Source organism: Chiroxiphia lanceolata, chromosome 7 (assembly GCF_009829145.1).
Source record: "Chiroxiphia lanceolata isolate bChiLan1 chromosome 7, bChiLan1.pri, whole genome shotgun sequence".
Classification (NCBI taxonomy): domain Eukaryota; kingdom Metazoa; phylum Chordata; class Aves; order Passeriformes; family Pipridae; genus Chiroxiphia; species Chiroxiphia lanceolata.
In genome coordinates, this window is record NC_045643.1 from 264385 (window position 1) to 285245 (window position 20861).

At 44.3% G+C, this 20861-nt stretch overlaps 1 protein-coding gene across 2 annotated transcripts in view; it reads left to right on the forward strand.

Annotated features, from left to right (window-relative positions):
* The window catches only part of IQCA1 (IQ motif containing with AAA domain 1), a 106102-nt gene that overhangs the window by 67126 nt on the left and 18115 nt on the right, over positions 1-20861 (forward strand). For both annotated transcript variants that reach the window (XM_032693387.1, XM_032693389.1), the window contains 6 exons: positions 2517-2623; positions 2837-2932; positions 9494-9555; positions 12088-12170; positions 14921-15028; positions 18005-18204. In XM_032693387.1, coding sequence (XP_032549278.1) covers positions 2517-2623; positions 2837-2932; positions 9494-9555; positions 12088-12170; positions 14921-15028; positions 18005-18204 — 656 coding nt within the window. The remainder of the gene's footprint in view (positions 1-2516; positions 2624-2836; positions 2933-9493; positions 9556-12087; positions 12171-14920; positions 15029-18004; positions 18205-20861) is intronic.

A 20861-nucleotide genomic window follows, 5' to 3' on the forward strand; every position in this document is an offset into this window, starting at 1 on the left:
TGGCAGAGAATATTTTTGAGTTCTACCCAAATACTCCATGGCCCAGCCTTTAAGGTGTGTCAGTATTACACATTTTTAGCTGGGCACCAGAAGTTTCAAACTCTTTTGCCAGGAGATTGAAATGAGCCCTCTGAAGAAAAGCTTCGTGCTTTAAATAAATATATTGCAATTATTAGTCACAGGGTAGTCTCTGAAATTCAGAGGCATTGGAATTACCCACTTCTCTGCAGAGCTGAGATGCTGATGTTGGGAGTCATGTTGGTGGACTGGGGTTCCTTTTGAGCCCTGAGCTAGTTATGCATCTAAAATAACCCCAAAATAAGCATCCACTATTTTAGAAAAGGTGACATAAATTGCACTGCATACACACACACACAGAAATAGCTCCTGGAGCTGGGTGACCCTGCCTGTAACAAAACACCAGCCAGTGAAAACATAACATCTTTAGCCTCCTGACCTCCCTTTAAAATTAACTTTGAAACATTCTGTTGATCTGTAAAAGAATAACAGAGCATGTAACACCTTTGAGTTATTGATCTTTTTACTAAAATTAGGCACCTCTAACCTCATGGCTGATATAACACTTGGTATTGCCAGGTAAGGTCTGTGGGGACTCTCACTGGTTTGCCTGCAGTGGGTATTAACCACTAATCAATTTACAAAATGACAACAAACAATTATGAAAAAATAGAATAAAAATCTATGGATCCCTCTATCAAAAATAAATACCTAAATCCTACTAGTCCAGTGAAAACATAGCACTTGCAACCTGTTGACCCAGCCAAGATAGTGTTTAAAAATTCACATAACTCCTTATGCAACATCCCCTTTCCCCAAGGCTAGAATTCCAAGCTGGAGGAGGTACCTTTTAACTAAGGCAAACCAGCTTTTCCTCCTGAAATATTACAGGACATCTGCCACGCCACCTGATGACCCGCAAATAATTTAAAGGAATTAATGTCTATACTTCTGAGTTTCTTTCATTACTCAAATATCCAGATGTCCTTCTCCACCTCCACCATTTTCAGTTATGAATTTACCACCACTCACCTGCAAAAACTTTTCCCTGTGTATAAAACCACAAATGCTCTGCACATAATTGGGCTCTGAAAACTTGTAGGGGATGGAAATAGCAGCCAGTCTTGTATTAACTTGGCTAAAACTCAAATGATCTCCTGTGAAACCTTCCTGAATTTACAGTGCCTTGGCCAAGGCAGAGAGTACAGGGAAGAGTATCTTCTACAAAACAGATTCATGGAGCAGCCCATGTCTTAGAGAGGAAAGCTGCCACTTTAAATCATCTGGAAACTGAATTAGCACATACTGCTGAAGAGGAGCTGTCATTTAGGAAGATACTGTCAGGGTTTGAAAAGCAAGACAGGAATTGTCTTCCTTCAAATTAACACAAGAAGTGTAGGGAAAAAGATCGTTTCCATTAAAAAAGTTACTTTGCTAATATGAACTCAGATAGGCACTGACCTCATGAGACTTCATTTAGTTTTCTTTCTAAAGAGTAAATTGCAGTTTGCCTCAACAAAACTAAAGAGCTGCGTCTTGGGATCACTAGGCACTTCATCATAAATAGGATTTTTGATCACCAGTTTGCACAGGCTTGCTTTGACTGTGTATTGGGTCTCCTTGTTACTTATCCTTTGCACAACACTTCAAAATAAAGCTGCTGTATTGGGTGGGTCTTGTCTCCTTTTGGAAGTCACTTAGTCTGCCTCTCAATTACTGCATCAAGTTTAAAATTCCTCAAAGTGAAACCTCTGCGGGGCCGTGCATCACTTGTGGGTGAGCTCCAGGTTACTGCTCTGTCACACTCACTGTCCCCTCCCTCCCTCTCCCCCATTTCCATGTGTTCAGTGCAGGTTTTTACACCAATTCCAGTGCCCCTGGCCCACATTTCAGCCTCCTGGGGATTGCTACAAAAGACCAACTCACAAGTTTGCAGCAGTTTTAACTGAGCAGAGGGGAGACCAAGGGAACTTGGTGGTTTAAATTAAACCCCTTCCTTTGGTCCCCAGGGAAGTTCCCCATCATACCAGACAAGAGACACTCATGGAGAGCACACTCCTCAAGGCAGGAGTCATCTTTGTGCCTCCTTCATGGCAAAGATTTAAGCACTGTGCTGTTAAACACAGAAAAGTAAAGCCAACCTCGGGCACGATATGGTTTGGCTGAGACTGTACTTGAAGATCAACACCACTCTGGGCATTCAGCTTCACAACCCCCAAATGACAACCTCAGGATCCCATTATCCTCTTGAAATCTGATAACATTTTGCAGCCAAAGGCAAAAAAAGAACCAAAAAACCTTAACCTCAAGATTTACAGATCCTGACACACACAACAGGGCTCTGAACTTGGTATGGGTCCCTTGAGCCCGCTACTTTCACACAGCTAATAATTTCATAAAAGCTGCCTACAACTACCCATTTTTTGCCTCCAGCAGCAGTTGGAAAAACCAATGGCTTCTGTAACTTTTTCCCCTTTTTTCTTTCTTTTGGATAACAGTCTTTTGGCAGAACAGAGACAACGAATCGGATTTTCTCCAGGATCACGACCCAGAGCTGATCAAAGAAGGGAAGCGTGAAGAAGTGGAGGAAGAGATCAGAGTGCAGGTGTGCTTACAATGGGGAGAGGACACTAATCATGTGCATTACCTGGGCATATTTCTCTCCAGCTGTAAGAACTGGCCCTGGCACAGACCCTCCCTCCTTCCAGAGTCCCTTCTACCTGTTCTTTGCTTTAACACTTGTTCAGCTGAACATTTGTCTGAGGTGAGATGGCAGAACAGAGAACTGAGGAAGGCTCAACTGTGTTTGTCTGGACAGGTTGCTGATTTGATGGAAGAGAAACTGAGGAATCTCAAACTGCATGTGGATGGAGAGAAGGTCAGCACTCAGAAAAAAGGTGGAAAAGCTGAAAAGGTAAGAGCAGCAAGTCAGGAGAATTTAGGGTCAGTCTCAGTTCTCTGCCCAGGAACAGTGGTGTCCAGTTGGTATCCTCTTAGATACCAACATCTAACTGTCCACCCTAAACATTGAGTGAATCTCAAGTCAGAAACATTTAAAAATCTATTCACCTCTGCCTATTTTCAAGGCCTTCTCCTTTAGCTCTTATTCTTTAACTTTTATAAATATTGCTTAGGACAAGTTGAACTGTTCCAGAGATAAACCATTACAAGATGGATCAGATTTTCACCCTCTTGAAATCCCCTGATACAGCCAAACAGGACAATCCAAGCAATCCCTCTCTTTAAGGTGACCCGTTCAGATTAATACAGTTTTCCAAGGAAGACATGGATCTGGATGGATCAGGCCAGTAACTTTTCTGGTTGCTGACTGTTTTCCTCCTAAATAAGGACTGGTTAATGTGTTTCAAAACTGTCCACAAAAAAAAAAATCCCTTTGAGTGTTCTGGTGTAACCTTTCATTTCTCTCTCACACCACATAGATCACAGGTACACATTATGTTACTACTTGCAATTGAAGGGTTTGGGAATTTGCAATTAAACCAAGTTTATTTAGGTACATAAATAGGTTAAACCTACCAAAACACAGCACATGTCATGTTCACATCTAGTTCCACAGCATTACCACATGAAGAATTCCACAGCTCGTGGTTCCCTGAATTCCTTACCCAAGCTTTTCAACTACAGATCATGTCAGTGCAAAATAACTCAAAGCTTACAGACCCCACATTCAATCAGCAGATCCACTTCAAATCCTCAGGGCAAACAGCCAACCCTAATCTCCTGTTGTATTTCATTTCTATAATCCTTTTAGCATGAAAATATTTGCCGGTGCTCGACTTCTGCTCAAATTATCTTTAAAAATACTCTTTCATCTGACAAACATTGTGCAGGGACAACCCAAAAACAAAAGACTCAAGCAACTCTGAAAACCAATCCCAACTGAATTCCTAAACCTGTTTCAAAAATAGGGAGGCTTAAAATATACAGACAAAATATTGCAACAATCTTCCCAAAGTTGTCATGGGTAGACACATTTAGATGAGATGGTCAGTGCCCTGTTTAAAACATCACACTGCAATTATAGAGCTTTATATTAGGGGTTGGGCTGGACTTTTTTTCCTTCAATATACTGTTGGAACAGATTAGAGTGGAAGGAGACTATTTAACTTTTGTTTTCCCAAGTTGTGCCAGCAACCTGAGAGAATGAAGGGGGGAAAAGGAGGAAGAGGTACTAATTAGATAATACAAATTCCTTCAAGATTTTATCTAAAAAAACCCCACCCAAACCAAAACAGTCCTATTTGAAGGGTGGGGAACGGAAGGAAGGATCCAGTTGTTAGTCAAAACACATCTTCCCTGTGCAGAACTCTTTGAAATCTACAATCAGCATTGGCAAAGGCTTTTTCCAATTATATTTGCATGAATATCTCAGACATAAACCAACCCACTGCATAACCAACCTGTGCACACAGACCTCAGACTCGCTTTAGGAAAAACTGGTCTGACTAATAAGGACAGAAGGAGCAGTTTATTAATTTATTATTCAGCAAAAAATCTCCAGTTTTTCAAGGCATGTGTCACCACATCTTAGGTCCCACATGTCTCCCCCCCAGTTATGCACAACATGAAATAACAGTGGATTTTTCTTGGAGCCATGAGCACGTCTGGACTGTGATGTAGAACATATCCCTCCCCCCCAAAACGGGGATATTCTGCATAGAAAAGCATTCTCAGGAGAATTCAACATTCTTCAGAGAAATCAGACCTTCTTCTGCACTCTGTCAGTGAGAAATGGGCACTGAAAGGGTAATTTCTCTAAGAGAACTCTTACAAGGGGAATTTTGTGTCTAAGGACAGTCATTCCAAACTCCTGGTGCCACATTTGGCCATTCCCTCTGTTTTAAGGAGGAATTTCTTCTACTTTCTTTGCAGGGAGACACCACAGTAGAACCAGGGCTTTTTTTGCCAGGGAATGGGGGTGAATGTCCTCTGCCTTTTCAAGAACATCTTAGGATAAGTACCTTACAACTCGGAAAATTTCCATCAAGTCCACGTTAAAAAATAATCTGCCTGACCCTCAGGAGGTAACCTGAGTTTGAAATCCCGTTTGAGAGTCTCTTTTGTGGGAATTCAGCAAGGGCATTTTGGAATTGGACTCTAAAGGGAAAGCACAAGGAAGGTAATTTCTCCCTTCCAGTCAGTGTTTCAGACACCTCAGCTCTTAGATAAACAGAATTTACCAGCTCCAGGCATATCCACGGCCACTCCTTTATTTCCAGGCACTGCAATTTCTAGGCTGAGCTTTATCCCTGACTCCCAAACCTTCAAATACCACTTACTGCTAAAAGCTGACACTTAACCCTACACCAAGAGTGCTCTTATTGCCTCTGAAGATAAGAATCCCATTTGCCACCTTTGTGGAAGAGTGACCTTGGGTGAAAAGGCAAATTGCTCCTCTCATGACAAGTGGGTCTCCAGACCAATAGGCTGGTCTGGAAATACCAAAAAGTAATTAGATTGCACCTAATATGCAACAAGCATGTGACTGCTGTCATTTGAGGCACAGGTCCTGTGCCTTCTTCTATGCTGGGAGCATCCCACCCCACAGACTGTACCCCCTTACAGCCCAGCACTGACAGGGCAGAGCACACCCAGGGGATGTTATATATGCACAGGGTATGTTATATATATGCACAGGGTATGTTATATGTATGCACAGAGTCCTCATTAAGAGACACGTTGTGCTGGACTCTGATTATTCCAGGTAGCTCCTGATCCAATGACTGTCACAGGAGAGGGGATGAGGATGCAGCACAACCAAAGAAAAGTGGTTCAGCTCTGCTGTAAATTACATTTTGCTTCACTGTGCCCAGTGGCAGCTTTTCCCCTGCCTGGCCACAGATCACCAAACTGGCACTGTAAGCACGTGTGTGAGGCCAGGCTGAGGAAAGACTGAAGGGAGATTGCCTCCTGGTGAGGAATATGGCACTTGCTGACCTGGAAGTTACATTTAAGAGCTTATCAAAGTGCTTTTTATCAAGTCCATTTTGGTGGTTTTCCTGCTCTGCTCCCCCAGGGATTTGTTGCCAATCCAACTGCAGGTAAAGCAATGTGTTGGAAATGAACACACCCACACATACACAAAGGCATGGCCCCAATTCAGAAAAAAAAAAAAAAAAACCCAAAAAAAAGGCAGAAAGAGGAGATATGAGAACCCAAGTGTGTAAAGTTGCTTCTGAAATAGGCCTTGCTGGCCTCTCAACACAGCTCTGGAGATCCCTTTGTGATGAAGCTGGGCAGGAACAAAGAAAACCACAAATGGCTATGACAAAAATATTGATATCAGTCTCAAGACTTGATAAAAGCAAAGCCATGGAGAATGAGGTTGGTCAGACCTGAGGAAAGGCTGGGTTTGAGGACTGTGATTCCCAAACCCTGTTGGATTTTCTGTAGCTGGTTCAGATTAGCACCCAGGGTTCTCAGCCAGCTGTGAGGGCTGTAACCTCTGGATGCTGTTCCTAAATCCAACAGGGATTTCATATCACAGCCCCTCATTTAGCAAGAGCTTCTTAAACAGTGGGAACATCTTTGTCTAAGGACTTTCTCAGCACAAGTGTCCAAAGTTGCTTGTTTTATCTCAGCACTGCCAGAAAAGACTTCTCAACCCACGCACAGTGCAAGTCTGCACTTGCTCACCACCTCTCATCTAAGCATCACACGTGATCCAAGGAATCCACTAAAAACTGCATAAACTGCTGCTTATTTCTCTTAAATCACAGGATCGCTTGCCTTTTGTTACTTTTCCAGGAGGGAGCCTACAAGAAACACAGGGACTTTTCACAAGAGCATGTAGGGACAAGGGAGAAATGGCTTCAAACTGAGAGCAGGGTTAGATGAGGTATTAGTAAATAAGTCCTTCCCTGGGAGGGTGGGGAGGCCCTGGCACAGGTTGCCCAGAGAAGCTGTGGTTGCCCTATCCCTGGAAGTGTCCAAGGCCAGGTTGGACGGGGCTTGGAGCAACCTGGGCTGCTGGAAGGTGTCCCTGCCCATGGCAGGGGGTGGAACAAGATGGGCTTTGAGGTCCCTTTCAAACCAGGCCATTCTATGACTTTCTGATCCTCAGTAGCAGCAGCTGTGGGCAGCTGATGGCAGCAGGACTTGTGTGATCACAGATCCTGCAGATCATCATGGGACAGTTTCCTTCAGTGAGACAACTGGGATATCCTTTCCCTTCTGGTGCCATTCCAGAAGCAGACACTCTGCTCTGAAATCAGGTCTGGTTCGCTCATAACAATCTCTGAGCTACTCAAAATATTTTCATGAGCCCACACAGCAAGACAAGACACCACACTGAGCTCGGGGACCGTCCTGTCACCTGCCAGCTCCCACCTAATGCAGTTCACTCCACGGGAGTCATCAAAGCAGAAAATAAGAGTCAAAGGGTGGCTACACAGGAGCTGGACTGACATTTCAGACAGAGAAACAAGATTTCCATTGTAAAGGGCGAGCATGTTCACATTCATTAAACATTATCATTTTCTAAATAAAAGCCATTCCCAAGAAGACATTTTGGAGCCAAGCCATTGTCTACAATTCATATTCCCCCTTATCACATCTCAGCCTTTGCCAGATTTCCCACAAATGCTGATGTTAATTAGGAAAACACATTTTCCCCCTGCACAGTTCATTTCTGTTTTGCTCTTGAGTTACTTCACTGGTGAAGCTGCCTTGAGGACAATACCAGTTGGCCAATAAATTCAACATATGCTTAGCATCTTAACATAGGTAGAAACAAGCTTTTCTTCCTAGTCAGACCCCAGGATATGTAATTTCTGGTTTGCTGAAAGAAAGGTTAAAGAGACAAAACTGGAGGAACAGCAAAAATAAACCAGTGAGTCTCAATATCTCCTCAGTTGTTAAAACAGCTGGCACATGCATTCTTCTTCCCATTCCTTTTCTTTAAAACAAAATCTCACTGGTACATTCTGATGAGTATTTGCTGCCAAACTCATTTATATAAAAAAACCCACAGCATAGCTCTGCAAATACAGAGTTGTTTGCATTATTCTAACCCAAAACTTGAAAACTCCCCCTTTTCCCAGTTAGCTGACCCACACAGCACTGGGCTTAGGTTACATTTCCATCTGGATTGTCTTTGTGGCATCATAAACGGTAACAGGTGACTGAACCACAGGTTATTTACACTGTGTCTATCCTTGAAAACTTAAAATTGATCTATTTCTGAAGACTGCTGATCCATTCTGGAAAAAAAACCCCAGCATTTTCCAGATAATTGGGTAGGATTTTTTAACTCAACAAGGCAGCCTCCAGGGCTCTGCAGAAGTATTCACTGTCATAAAAAAAAATAAAGTAAACGAGTGTATTCCCAGGAAAGAGAACATAAACTTTTGGAAAGAATAAGCTGTCTTGTTCAACTAAGCATTTAAGCATGTGCTTAAATTTAAGTTGTTGAAGAAATCCCCTGCTGCACAAATGGTGCTGCATAAGTAGTTCCACTGAAAGAGTTCTGAAGTGCTGCACAGAACCGAAGCACAGGCAGCAGTGGTGGGCACTAACATGGATTAACGATGCCCTCTCCACTACTAATTATCCCTAACTATATTTATGGCTTGTGAGCCGTAATTAATGGGGGGGCTTGACAGTCTTGAGTCACAGCTCTCTTATTTATGCTTTCCATGAGGTTTTTTTTGCAACATGTAAAGAAATCAGTCACACAAGTCAAAAACTTTCCATAGTGAAAGGGTGGTGAAAATATGAAAAGAGCAGGTTGTGTTTTTTCTGACCTCTTGAAGCTTCTTCCCTGAGGCATTAGGAAAGAGAAGGCAGGAGGATGTCTAATGGTTGGGAGGGGAGCCAGAGTCTCAGGAGGTTTTCCCCCTAGGGGAGCTGCTTATATGTTTCACTTCAATATAAAGAGAGACATAAACAGTCTCTGGAGCAGCTACTTGGACCCCACACCCTGTTCCTTCCTGCTTCCTTCTTGGGTAAAGGCCATACCCCCTCACCCACAGAGCTGTGCTCCTCAAAGAATCAGAGAATAAGAATCACAGAATCATTATGGTTGGAAAAGCCTTCCCAGCTCATGGAGTCCAACCCTTAACCCAGCACTGCCAAGGCCACCATTAACCCATGTCCCCACGTGCCACATCCACATGGCTTTTAAATCCCTCCAAGGATGGGGGCTCCACCCCTGCCCTGAGCAACCTGCGCCAGTAAAAGAAAATTTGCCTAATATCCGATCAAAAGGAAGGAGAGAAGTCTTCTTTTTCCTCGGAGTAAAATGGCCCTGGGATTCTTTCCTCTGTTGTCTCCACTGGAAGGAGTGGGAATGCTGTTTAAGGATATGATTTTTTCCCTTGGGGTTCCCTCAGTAACAAGGGCCACATTCAGACATAAACACTGTCTGTTCTGGCCCTCACTTTGCTCCAGTACATTCAAATATATCTATCAGTGCTAATAATCACTAATTCCTGCCTGGTTTTGTGGTCCTCAGGCAGGTAAGGCATCTGCAAAGAAGAAGATACCTGAGATGGAGAGAGATCTAACTCCTGACAGGTAAAGAGACACCCTGTTTGCAGTAGGTTTGCTATCAAACTTGGTTTTCCTCACCTGCAGCAACACAAACAAATTAAAATCCCCATTCTTCAATGACACACCACCAGGACCAGTCTCCATCCACTCCAGGCAGGTTAATTCCAGTTGGCAGAACTAAGCACATGTAATATTTAGGCAGGATATTGACCCTGTGTGCCTCTTCCCCATCCTCTCTGCAGGTGCAGAAGCACCTGGCAGGTTTGCTGACTGTCAGATGTTCCATCCCAGCTGCAGCCTGATAAGGGAGGCTGCAGACAGGCCCCTGTACTCTATAAATCACCCCTCATGGCTGAGGTACAGCATACATGTCATAAATCAGCCTGATTTAGCAATGAGAGTTCTGGTATACCCAGCCACTCCTTGTGTACCCTTGCTCTTTTAAGCATCCTTATTTTATTTGGAGGATTTGGGAGGATTTCTCCTTCTGACACAACATTTTCAATGAGTTTGTGATGCGTTCACTGAAAATCCAGCCATTTTTCACCTGTACACACAACACACAAAGATCTCACCACTGGGACCTGCTGCCCCAGAGCCAGCTCCCAGGAGAGAACAGCACCAAGGCAAACTCACTCAGTCCCTGCAGGGGAGCACAGAGGATTCACCCCACAAATCCATTTGTACAGACACACACAGAGAGCCCTGGACTTGATCACTTGGGTGCTGGCACTACAGACCCAGTCAATGATTTCTAATAAAAAAACTCTCCAGGCAAATATATAAAATACATATGTCAGACCATAGCAGAGCATGACCTCTCAAAAAGCGGTACCAAAGTCCAACAAAGATGCATAAAGTTACTCTTGCACATATCTGCTTCTTTGTATGTAAACTTAACATACAGCCAGTTAAAAACATTAGCAGTTTAGTAGCTGACTTTCAGTCAGAGTTTATCTGGCATTTTGGCTTCATGCTTTGCTCTTCCTTGCTGAGCATTTCAGAAATAACCAAGAGAAGCTCAGGCTCATCTCTGTTTTGGCACAGGGGAGGGAGCACAGGGAGATTTAGTCAAAGGCTGGTCACATCACACTTACCTGGGGGAAATTCGGGACATGCGTCATTAAACTTGCACAGTAAAAATAGTAGAGACAGGAAAGGTAGAAGCCATGCTCCCAACAGGATTGCCAGCTTAGTGCCTTTCTACTTTCTGCCTGTTTTATGATGCATTCCCAACATAAAACCACTGAGAATGAAAGTAAGATTCAGAGTGGCAAAATCAACGTTGTTGAAGGTGCATTAAATTTTGGATTTGCTTGTTACTACTGCTTTATTAATTCTGCCACTAACACTGCAAAAACATAAAACTTCTCAGCTGAAATGGAAAAAAAGCTGCAGACCTCAAATTATACCTGTAGTTATATTAGCCAGATGAGAGGCACTATTAAGTATTTTTGCTATAGCCATACAGTATTTGGGATGTCCCAAATAAGATCAGAGAGATAGACCAAAAAAAAAAAAAGTCAGATATTGAGGGAAAAGAATGTGAAAAGTATACAAAAGCAGTGCAAGACCTAAAAAGATAGAAATCAGTATTGTTTATACTAACAACACACCAAGAATTTCCAGCAGACTTATTCATTTTATGCAATCCTTGAAGCAGTATCTGTCTGCAGAACCTAGTGCCAAAAACATTGCATTTAATCCTTAGAACTCCAAAAGAACATCCACACCAATAGAAAACCACACACAAATGTAAGTGTATTAAATCCTCAGTTACTGGGAGCTACTTCCAGCCACTAACGGAGACAGGAAGATACTGTTCCACCGGAGAGCTTTGCCTGTTTCACAGAATCCCAGAGTGGTTTGGGTTGGAAGGGACCTTAAAGCTCATCCCATCCCACCCCCTACCGTGGGCAGGGACACCTTCCACTAGCCCAGGTTGCTCCAAGCCCCGTCCAACCTGGCCTTGGACACTTCCAGGGCTGGGGCAACACTTCCACTGCACATTTTTCCCCCAGCCCTCCTTTGGCCATCATGACCCTGACACTGCAGTTGGTGGATCACTGGTTGCTCTGATCGAGTCATTCCCGGTGTGTTCCTGGGGAGATGGGGCTGTCTATTGCAAACTCAATAAATTCCAAGAAGAATTAATGAATTACTACTAATTGGAGAGCTAAGTGAATAGGTACAGTAGTGTTAGGATTGCTATTATTGTATAATTTAAAAATAATTTCCCAGTAATTGATATTAATGAATGAGTCTATTACACAAGTCATAACTGATCTTGTATCACCTGGAAATGGGTAAATGGAGTCAGCAAGAGAGGGAGAGATGCTGTGTGTGAGGTTATAAAAGAGATTCCTTGCCATAACACAGAAAATGGTATTTATTGATTTCACATTGGTGGCACTAATCACCTTTACCTCTGAGATACAAAGTACATTTATAAGGCTGAGGAAGCAGAAATAACTCTCAAGCTGGTTCAGCTGTGGGAGGACTGAGCTTTTACTTCCCAGTTCCCTACGATTTCTGAGTGATGTCTCTTGCCCACAGGACCATTGATTCCCTGTACCAGGAACTTGCAGAAGGAGGATTGCTGATCAAAGCCCAGGCCGTGAATCTCTCCGATTACATTGGTCAAGTACCCCCTTTACAGCTACTGTGGTGTTTGATCTGACCAAACCTCCAGCCTTCCCATGGGCTCTGACCCCTATTTCTAGTCAAGGGGGAGTTCAGGAGTCATTGCACTTTCAGGACTTGCACACTTGAATGTCTAAAGCCATGCAGGCAAATCAAGGCTTTCTGCAGAGTGCTCAGTGCCTTTCACTTCTGCTCCTGAAACCAGGACCTGTTTGTAAAGCTGGGGCTTCTCTCCAGGCACTGACACCTGCAAGCCTTGAATGTGTTTGGACATGACAAGCCACTGTGAGATAGAACAACATCCTTTGAGGAGCCCTGGCTAGGCATTGCAAAGACAGTGTAAGTCTAACAGACCAGGGGTCATAATCCATCCACAATATTTCCCAGAGAACAGCAATAATCATCCCTCCAGCTTTTGTTCATTCAGCACAGAAGACTCACCCCCTTCCCTCCACCTCCCTGACTGCCCATGAACTCTGAGTAGTGCTTTGAGGCGTATCTGGCCCTGATTTGAGTAAGATGTGTCTCTGTCTAGTTCTGCATTTCACAGTCCTCTTGCCTGGTTTCTGTTACCTGCAGCTGCAGTCAGACATGCTTGTCTATGCTCTACACAGAAAAAAGGGCTAAAAAAAGCCCCAAACCACATTTTCAGGTTTCAGAGGGGTCTGACACCACCTCCAAAAGTATTTGGTGACATTCAATAAAACCACATCAAACCCCAAGATTTAATTGTTTCAAAGGCCATAATTTGAATTTGAAACCATCCAGAAGCAACAATGCCCCTCGCTGTTAGTACAACATGCATCCCAGCCAGAAAAGCCAGATTCCCTTGTATTCCCTCTAAATGCCATGTGTATATAAACTCTTAGAAGCACCAGTTCAGCCTTCAGAGCCTTTGCTCATTCTGTTGAAGGCTGAGTTAACAAGTGTCCCGTCCGTTTCATGCTCATTAAAGATCCTGAAGCGAAGTAAAATAAAGGAAGATTTTCATTATTCTTTTGTTCACCCAACCCATCGAGGTCTAACAAACATTCCCCACTATAGATGTTTTTAAACACATCTTCACCAGTGGATAACAGTTAACAGCTGGTAACATCCAACACAGGAAGAGATGGCTCTGGGCCATCTTCCCTTGACCCTGAGGTTTGAAGCTTTGGCTTCTTTGCAGCACAGAGGAACACAAGGGCTGCTCCAAGTTATCCTGGCAATATTCCCTTTCCAGCAGAAGATTCTGGGCATGGAAGTGCAGAGCCTAAAGTCATCTGGCTGCCTACACCTGCACAGGTGAAGGCCCAGACTGCCAGAACCAGCTCTTCCCAACACAAAACTCACTCATGCTTCTTGAGCTGCCACACCACCACACAGAAGGTATTTAAAGCTGGAACTATCTTTTTTTTTTTTTTTAAATCCAAAAAACCTCCCTTTAAGAGCCCCAGGACACAGCCAAAGCCTGCAGAGAAGTAAGTCCTCATTTGCTCAGCCTTACAGGGCTGAAGCCTAAGGAAGGTCACTTCCAGTTCCTGGGGAAAGGACAAAGAGTGGAATTGTGCTACACAGCCAGTAAAGGCACTGAAATGTCCCCCCTCTATGACAAACTGACATCACTGAACTAATTTTCTTGGTGACCTTATCTAAATTAGTCAGAGAATATCCACTGTGATTTATGTTCAGTTGCAATTAAACCCTTTGATGCCTTCTAATTAAATCTGTGAAGATTAATTCCTATCCAGTTCTTTTGATTTCTCCTTAAATAAAAGATAAAACCTGAAATGAATTTTATTCTTCAGAGGGGAGGGGGCAGTTGCACCAGGGCTTGTCTTCCTTTTTGCCCCCAAATTACACCTCTACTTTTTCTCTCACCCGCTGCTAATTTACCCCTGCTCCAGAGAGCTCTAGTCCTCTCCTTTTTTATCCCCAATAAAACATAATATGCTGTTATTTTTTCAATAATATTCACCATAATTGCATGTATTTTATGCTAAAAATAATCCTTCACTACATCACAACTAGTTTTCCTGCTTGTGGCCCATTCTACTGGACCTTTGTTCTCTGACACGTCTCGTATATGGGCTTTGACAGGGCAAGCAATGTGATTATAGCTCTGTAACAAGAGCCAAGGCAAGATTAAATCCTTTCAGTTCACATCAGGGACTTTCAGTTTTCTTGGGTTGTTTTGTGGAGGGGTTTTTTTGAACAAAAAAAAAAAAACAACAAAAAAGAGGTGTACTGCAAAGCAAAGAGCCCCACCGAATGAGGTGACACGTTCAGACATCCAACACAGTGAGGAGCTGAGCTGGGACACAGCCAGGGAAAAGCTTGTTAAAACAGCTTCTCCCCCTTTCTGAAACCCTTTGGAGAGCGTGTGGTTCACTGGGATTCCAGCCCCACAAAATCCCAAATCCAGAAATGCTTTGCCAGCCCTGTGATTTATGGTGCTGCTAATGATTCCTCTCCACAAAGTTCCTCTAAAAGGTTACTCGAGACCGACTGCTCTGCTGTGAACGCCTTCCCTAGGCTGGAAGGGAAAGTCCACGGCCTGTTTAACTTAAATTTTCCCTTGCAGTTCACCTTTCTGGGGCCACATTCCACAGCAGTGTTGCCCCGTTTGAGTCCCTGTCCCTGGGCATTCCCGGGTTTGCTGGGAGCGCATTCTGTCCGTGCTCCACGGCACTCCCTCATTCCTTGAAAAATGCATTTTGTACCCACTCAGTGTCTCATTTATTAAGCCCCTGCTTCCCCCCTGCAGGCAACTACGACTGTCTGAGGAGCAGCCTCCGTGGGACAGGGGCACAGCCCTTGCCCTCAGCCCCTGACGTCAGGCAGCTGGTGGCCCTGTATGGAATATTGCCCTTAGGTAAGAGCACAGCAATTCCTGGAGGGAAAAACACGGTGGCTTTGCTTCCTGGCAGAAACAGGCATCTTTGCTGGCTTTGACAGGGCTTGATTAGTCGCAATCTGAAGCGGTTTGCAGTCTAATTGTTTTTCAATTAAGCCTTCTGAGCGAAGGCCATATCATTTTAATAGTGCATAAAGGAGTGCGCACGGTCAGGTATTGCCTCTCCATCCCATCCCTGTTTGCATGGCAACAGTTTGTGAATGGCAGCACATAAAAAGGAAATCACTTGGGGAAGATAATAGCTGAAACAAGCTCCAGTGATCAAAATTAATCAAGTTAAGGGAAGGGCTAAGGTTGCAATTTACCTTTTACAAGCTGACTCGTGTTACTCAGTGCTGCACAATGCAATCATTGAAGGAATTAGTCTGAATCCATTCTGTACCTCACAGAGTACACTTGTAAATGCCCTTTCAGTTTTAATGCCAGACTTAGCCAATATCTAACAAGGCTTTGCTGGGTCAGGTTGTTTGCTTTTAATGCAAAATCTATCCCATATTTTACCTGGGAATGGCATTAAGCCAAACTCTAGTGATTGCGAGAAGTGCCTGTCTCAAGGTCCTTTACTTGATATTTTGCTTGCATCCTTTTCCATTCCTGACTGGATTTTTCAGCCTCTACTCAATACTTCACTTGCACCCTTTTCCATTCCTGTTTGGATTTCAGGGAGGTTTTAACTAGGCAAGTGCTCCCCGAGGCTGTCATTGTCTGCTCATCCCCTTTGGAGGGCAAAATAGCCGGTGTCTCCCTGCCTCCCATCCTGGCAAACACAGAGCTTCTGCTTTTCCCTCCCCTTTGCACAGCTTCCAACACCCAGAGCTCAGGCTGTTCTGTACCTGTGTGTTCTGAGGCTCTCCTCGGGCACTCCCTGGCTCCACATCCCCAGAGCAGCTCCGTGTGCCGTGGAGAGCTCGGAGCAATAGCGTGGAGCTCTGGTTCATTCCCTTCAGGGAGGTACAAGTGCTCCTGCTGTCCTGCAGCTCCATCTGAAGAGTCAAGCTAACAAACAGGATTCTAACAGCACCTTTCTTCAACCTGGGCGGGGTCCTTCCCGCCCAAAACACCCTCAGCTGGTTTGGGGTAAGCCCTCAGGGGTTGGCTGCAAGTTTGACCACAGTCAGCTGAGGGAGCTCAGCAGTTCTCCCTGTCTGCACAAGGCAACGTGGTGTCTCACACAGTCCATAACTCCTCCAAGGTTATGTTTTAGCATCATCTAATCTAGGAAAATCAAGCCCCAAGGCATCCCCTGAGGCAGGAACTAAAAGAACCCATAAATTTTCAGCCATTTATAAAATTGGTAAAAATTCTAGGGAGAGGAGACCCTGGACTAGTTAAACAAACAAAAGGTATTGGCAACAGCAGTTTGGAAAGTGCCTTTGAGTGGAAAAAAGGTATTACAAGAGCCAAAAAAGGGTACAGGAATGGCTTCACCTTTGGGATGCTATGTTATGGATGACATTATACTTAATTGGTTTCCAAATTAGTTCATCATTATATAATTGTGTGTTGTAGAAGTGAAAGTTTCTCTCAAAATAGTCACTTGATGGCAAGGAAAGCCCCAGCTTAAATGGCATTAAGAAAATTATAAGCAGCTGAAAAGAGAAATAATAGTAGAAGATATACTTCATCTTTAACCACAGAGGAGTCTGCTGCTCCCCTCGTAATAAATCTATGTGTAATAGTAATAGATTGGTATGGAATGACCAAATATTAATAAAGCCTGGGTGGCTGACAACTTCACTACATCCTGGACCGTGCTGCAATAATGGCATTCATCTCTGCACTCCCACTGTCATTTATTTGGGACATTAAAGCATTAGCACACAGAGAGGCAGCCTGATTGGATTTGTTTTAAATACCATCCTTACCCAGCTGTCCCCCTGAACCCAGAGCACCTTTCCAGGCTAAGCCATGGGCTCCCTCTGCAACCCACCACCTTTGGGGCCAATTTCCCCCCCAGTCTGGGGGACACCAATCTCAGAGACCCTCAGGAGCAGTGGGTGCTCACACAGATTTTTCATTATTGTAACCACCACCACTGCTGGCACAGGACATTTTTAGACAGAGGCAATGATGTTACTGAACTACCAGTGGGCATGGATAAAGCATTTAACATTCCCTGCTTCTTCCAGTTCTGGAGGTTCACCTGTCCCTAATTCATACAGTGACAGCTGCAGGAAAGACAAGTTCCATCACCGTTGACCTCCTAAAACTGTCTGTGGTTGTGTTTTCCCAACACTGGCATTTCTGCTGGGCCTTCCCAGATGATGAGTCATGTTCCCCACAGCCCAGGATGAATTTACCTGGAGCAGGCACAGAGACAGATTTAGAAATGCTGAGCAGTCATTGCTGTGGGCACAGCAAGGGAAGCACAGCAACCCTGGCATTCCCTGAATAAACTGAAGAGAACACAAGGATCCTCCTCCTCTGAGCAAATACATCATCCCTGCGCTGCAACATCCCCCTGCCACATTCCAGAATAGGGAATAACACTGGGTCCTCTGCAGGTGAGCCTAGGTGTGCTCAGCAGTGAAGGATTTTAGAGCACACCCAGCCTAAGTGACAAAGTCTCCAGTGCTCACTGAACAGCAGTAACGTAAAAGAGGAAAAATTACCCCCAAAAGGGAGGTGAAGGCAGAAGTCAAAAGAAAAAAAGTAAAACACATGGTAACAACTGGTCTCAAAATCCTTCTTTTAGCTCACATTGATTTAGAGCTGAATTTTGCCCATCAGAAGGTACAAATAAGGGACATTAAATCCACTGAGGACACAGCTAGGGTTGTACAGAACTGAACTCAAGAGCACACGTGCCACAGTGAGGAAACAATTAATTCACATTATAAATTATTTATGGTGAATAAAAAAGGAAGAATCATTCCTTTACCTTTATAGCAGACTCAAATGAAAGCAATTACAGTGCCTTATGACTTTTTACAGGTTCCCAAATGGTCCATGAGAATGCTCCCTTGGTGAAATCCGTGTTACTGGCTGGACCCGCTGGCGTTGGAAAGAAAATGTTGGTCCATGCCATCTGCACAGAAACAGGAGCCAACCTCTTCAACTTAACTCCTTCCAACATTGCTGGGAAATACCCGGGCAAGGAGGGCCTGCTAATGATGCTTCATATGGTTCTCAAGGTATTGTATGTCTTGGGGGGTTCTCTACAAAGTTGGTTCAGTTCATCAGCTCTTTCGTGGGACAAACAGGGAATTAAATTGTAGTTTCTCCATACACACCTTGGGCAAAGCTGCTCAAGGTCCAAAGGGCTGCCAACCCAATTTAGAATTCCCTCCCTGCCTTCAAGTGTTCAAAACATCAGCAGGAATTTCTTCACAAAAAGGGTTGTTAAACATTGGAATGAACTGCCCAGGGAGGTTTGGAGTCCCCAGCCCTGGAGGTGTCCAAGGAAGGACTGGACGTGGCATTCAGTGCTCTGGGCTGGGGGACAAGGTGGGCATTGGGCACAGGAGGGACTCAGTCTTAGAGGTCTTTTTCAACCTAAAGGATTCTGTGAAACCACTTGTTGACAGGCAGTGTGTGAACCTCTGCAGAGGATTTACTGCCCCTGGAGAAATCACTCGGAGCAGCCATATTTTTCACATTAACATTTTTGTGAGCTTTGTGTTACCTTGAATATGAAAAGCATCACAGATAAAGAAAATTCTGTTCTCTGTTTATATGCACATCAGCCAGGAATGCTTGTCATGCAGCATTTAATCAAATGCTGGGCTGGGGGTGGTCAGAAATTTCCTCTCTGGGACTGTTGCTGCACAAGAACTCTCTCCCCTGTACTGCTCTCTGTTTACCTATCAGCAAGCTTTTCAGAAGAAGGAATCCTAGTTCAGGATTACAGGAACAGCAATGTATGAGAAGTCTGGAAATGAAAGAAGGTGTATGAACTGTGAAGGACATATCCCAAACTCTCTTCAGAAGAGAAAAAAAAAAAGGCACTATTCCTGGCAGGCTTTCTTCCACATTTTAAGTCCTCAACATTTCTGCTACAGAAGGAAGCTGGTAAATATTTCCAGACAAAACAACCACAGCACATACACTAGGAAAAAGCCAAATGCAATAATTTTCCAGTGCCAGAGGCCTACTAAAATTGGCTTTGCCTGGGATTTATCAGATGTATTCCATTAAATCCAGTGTTACAGCAGACTTTGTGACAGGTGCCTCCATCCCCAGAAAGGACATGTTTCACAGCTAAAAGCAAAGCAATCCCCAAAGCCCAGGTCAGAGCAGTGCCCAGGGAAGAGTGACAGTGCTGTGATCAGGCACCTCTGATGCTGCAGCACCAACACTGAGCCTGGCACTACTCCCTGACACGAGTTAGTGCCCTTAGGCTAAGCTCATACTCCCTCTCCTCTGCCCATTTCACCCTTCTCCACTTTGTTTCTCTGCCCTCATCAATGGCAAAGCTCATTTCTGGCTGCAGGCACAGCACACACTGTCCTTCCTATAACACAGTCCCAGTTATAGCACAACACCTTTAAGCACAGGAGAAAGGAGGGCAATCTTTTTACTCCTGGAGAAGGTTCCAGATGAAGACAGTAAGGGAGTTTTTTATCATACATATAATATATAAAATAATTGGAACATATCTAAAATGTATATGTCTATCTATACATATTGATAGATAAGTATACACACACACACACATCATGTACATATGCATATCTAAAGCCTTACATTTTTCCACATTACTTAAAAAGAAATGGAAACCTTATGCAACCCCTCCCCAAAATCACAGGAAGCAGTCCAAGCTGATTTCTCTCCTTTCTCTCTTACAAAAGAAGCGATGACACTTGGGTGAACCTCCCTGAGTTACTGGGATGGAAGTTGCTCACAGTCAATCATGTGGAATAAGGGCTGTCCAGGCACTTGCTTATCAAAAGGTGACTTGTTCCAGCTGTAACAGCAGCACTACTTCAAACTCTGCTCCTTTAACAGCAGAGCACAGTCTCCCTTTCCAAGGAATACATCCCTGCAGGCTCAGTTCCTCCCTGGGAGGGTGGGGAGGCCCTGGCACAGGTTGCCCAGAGAAGCTGTGGCTGCCCCTGGATCCCTGGAAGTGTCCAAGGCCAGGTTGGACGGGGCTTGGAGCAATCTGGGCTAGTGGAAGGTGTCCCTGCCCATGGCAGGGGGTGGCACTGGATGGTCTATAAGGTCCCTTCCCACCCAAGCCAGTCTATATTTCTGTGACACAGCACTGGCCTGTCTTAACACTGTGTTCCATTTCCATTCCCAGTTCCTCTGGTTGTTTCCCCTCTCCCTATCACCTTCTGTCCCCATGGCTGAGCCACCAATATGTCCAATCTGCTGCTGATTTCAACCCAGATTCTGTAGGTTCTCAGAACCAGGCTGGAAACAATTCTCCATCCACAGACTCTCTGCAGTTACAATCCACCTTTGTTTGCTCTTGACAGTGCCAAATGTGCCTCATTTCCCTGTCTCTGGTCCTCAAGTCCCTGCCACAACCATCCCCTCCATTTGTTCTGCCATCAGCTCCTGCTTCATTACAACATCCAGTGCTCCCACCCAGTATGATATTCCTGCAGCTGGGATGGAGCAATTCCATGCAACAGCAAAGAGGACCAGGCTGTACCCACCAAGCAGACATCAGCTTTGCAGGAAAGATGGGGGGTCTTCAGGACAGCAGGCTGAACACGAGTCAGCAGTGTGTCCATGCAGAAGTAACTCATCCAAATACTGACCTGTATCAGCAAGACTAGCCAACCTCAAAGGAATTAATTATTCCCTGTTATTTGGCAGTTATGAGACCACAACTGACACT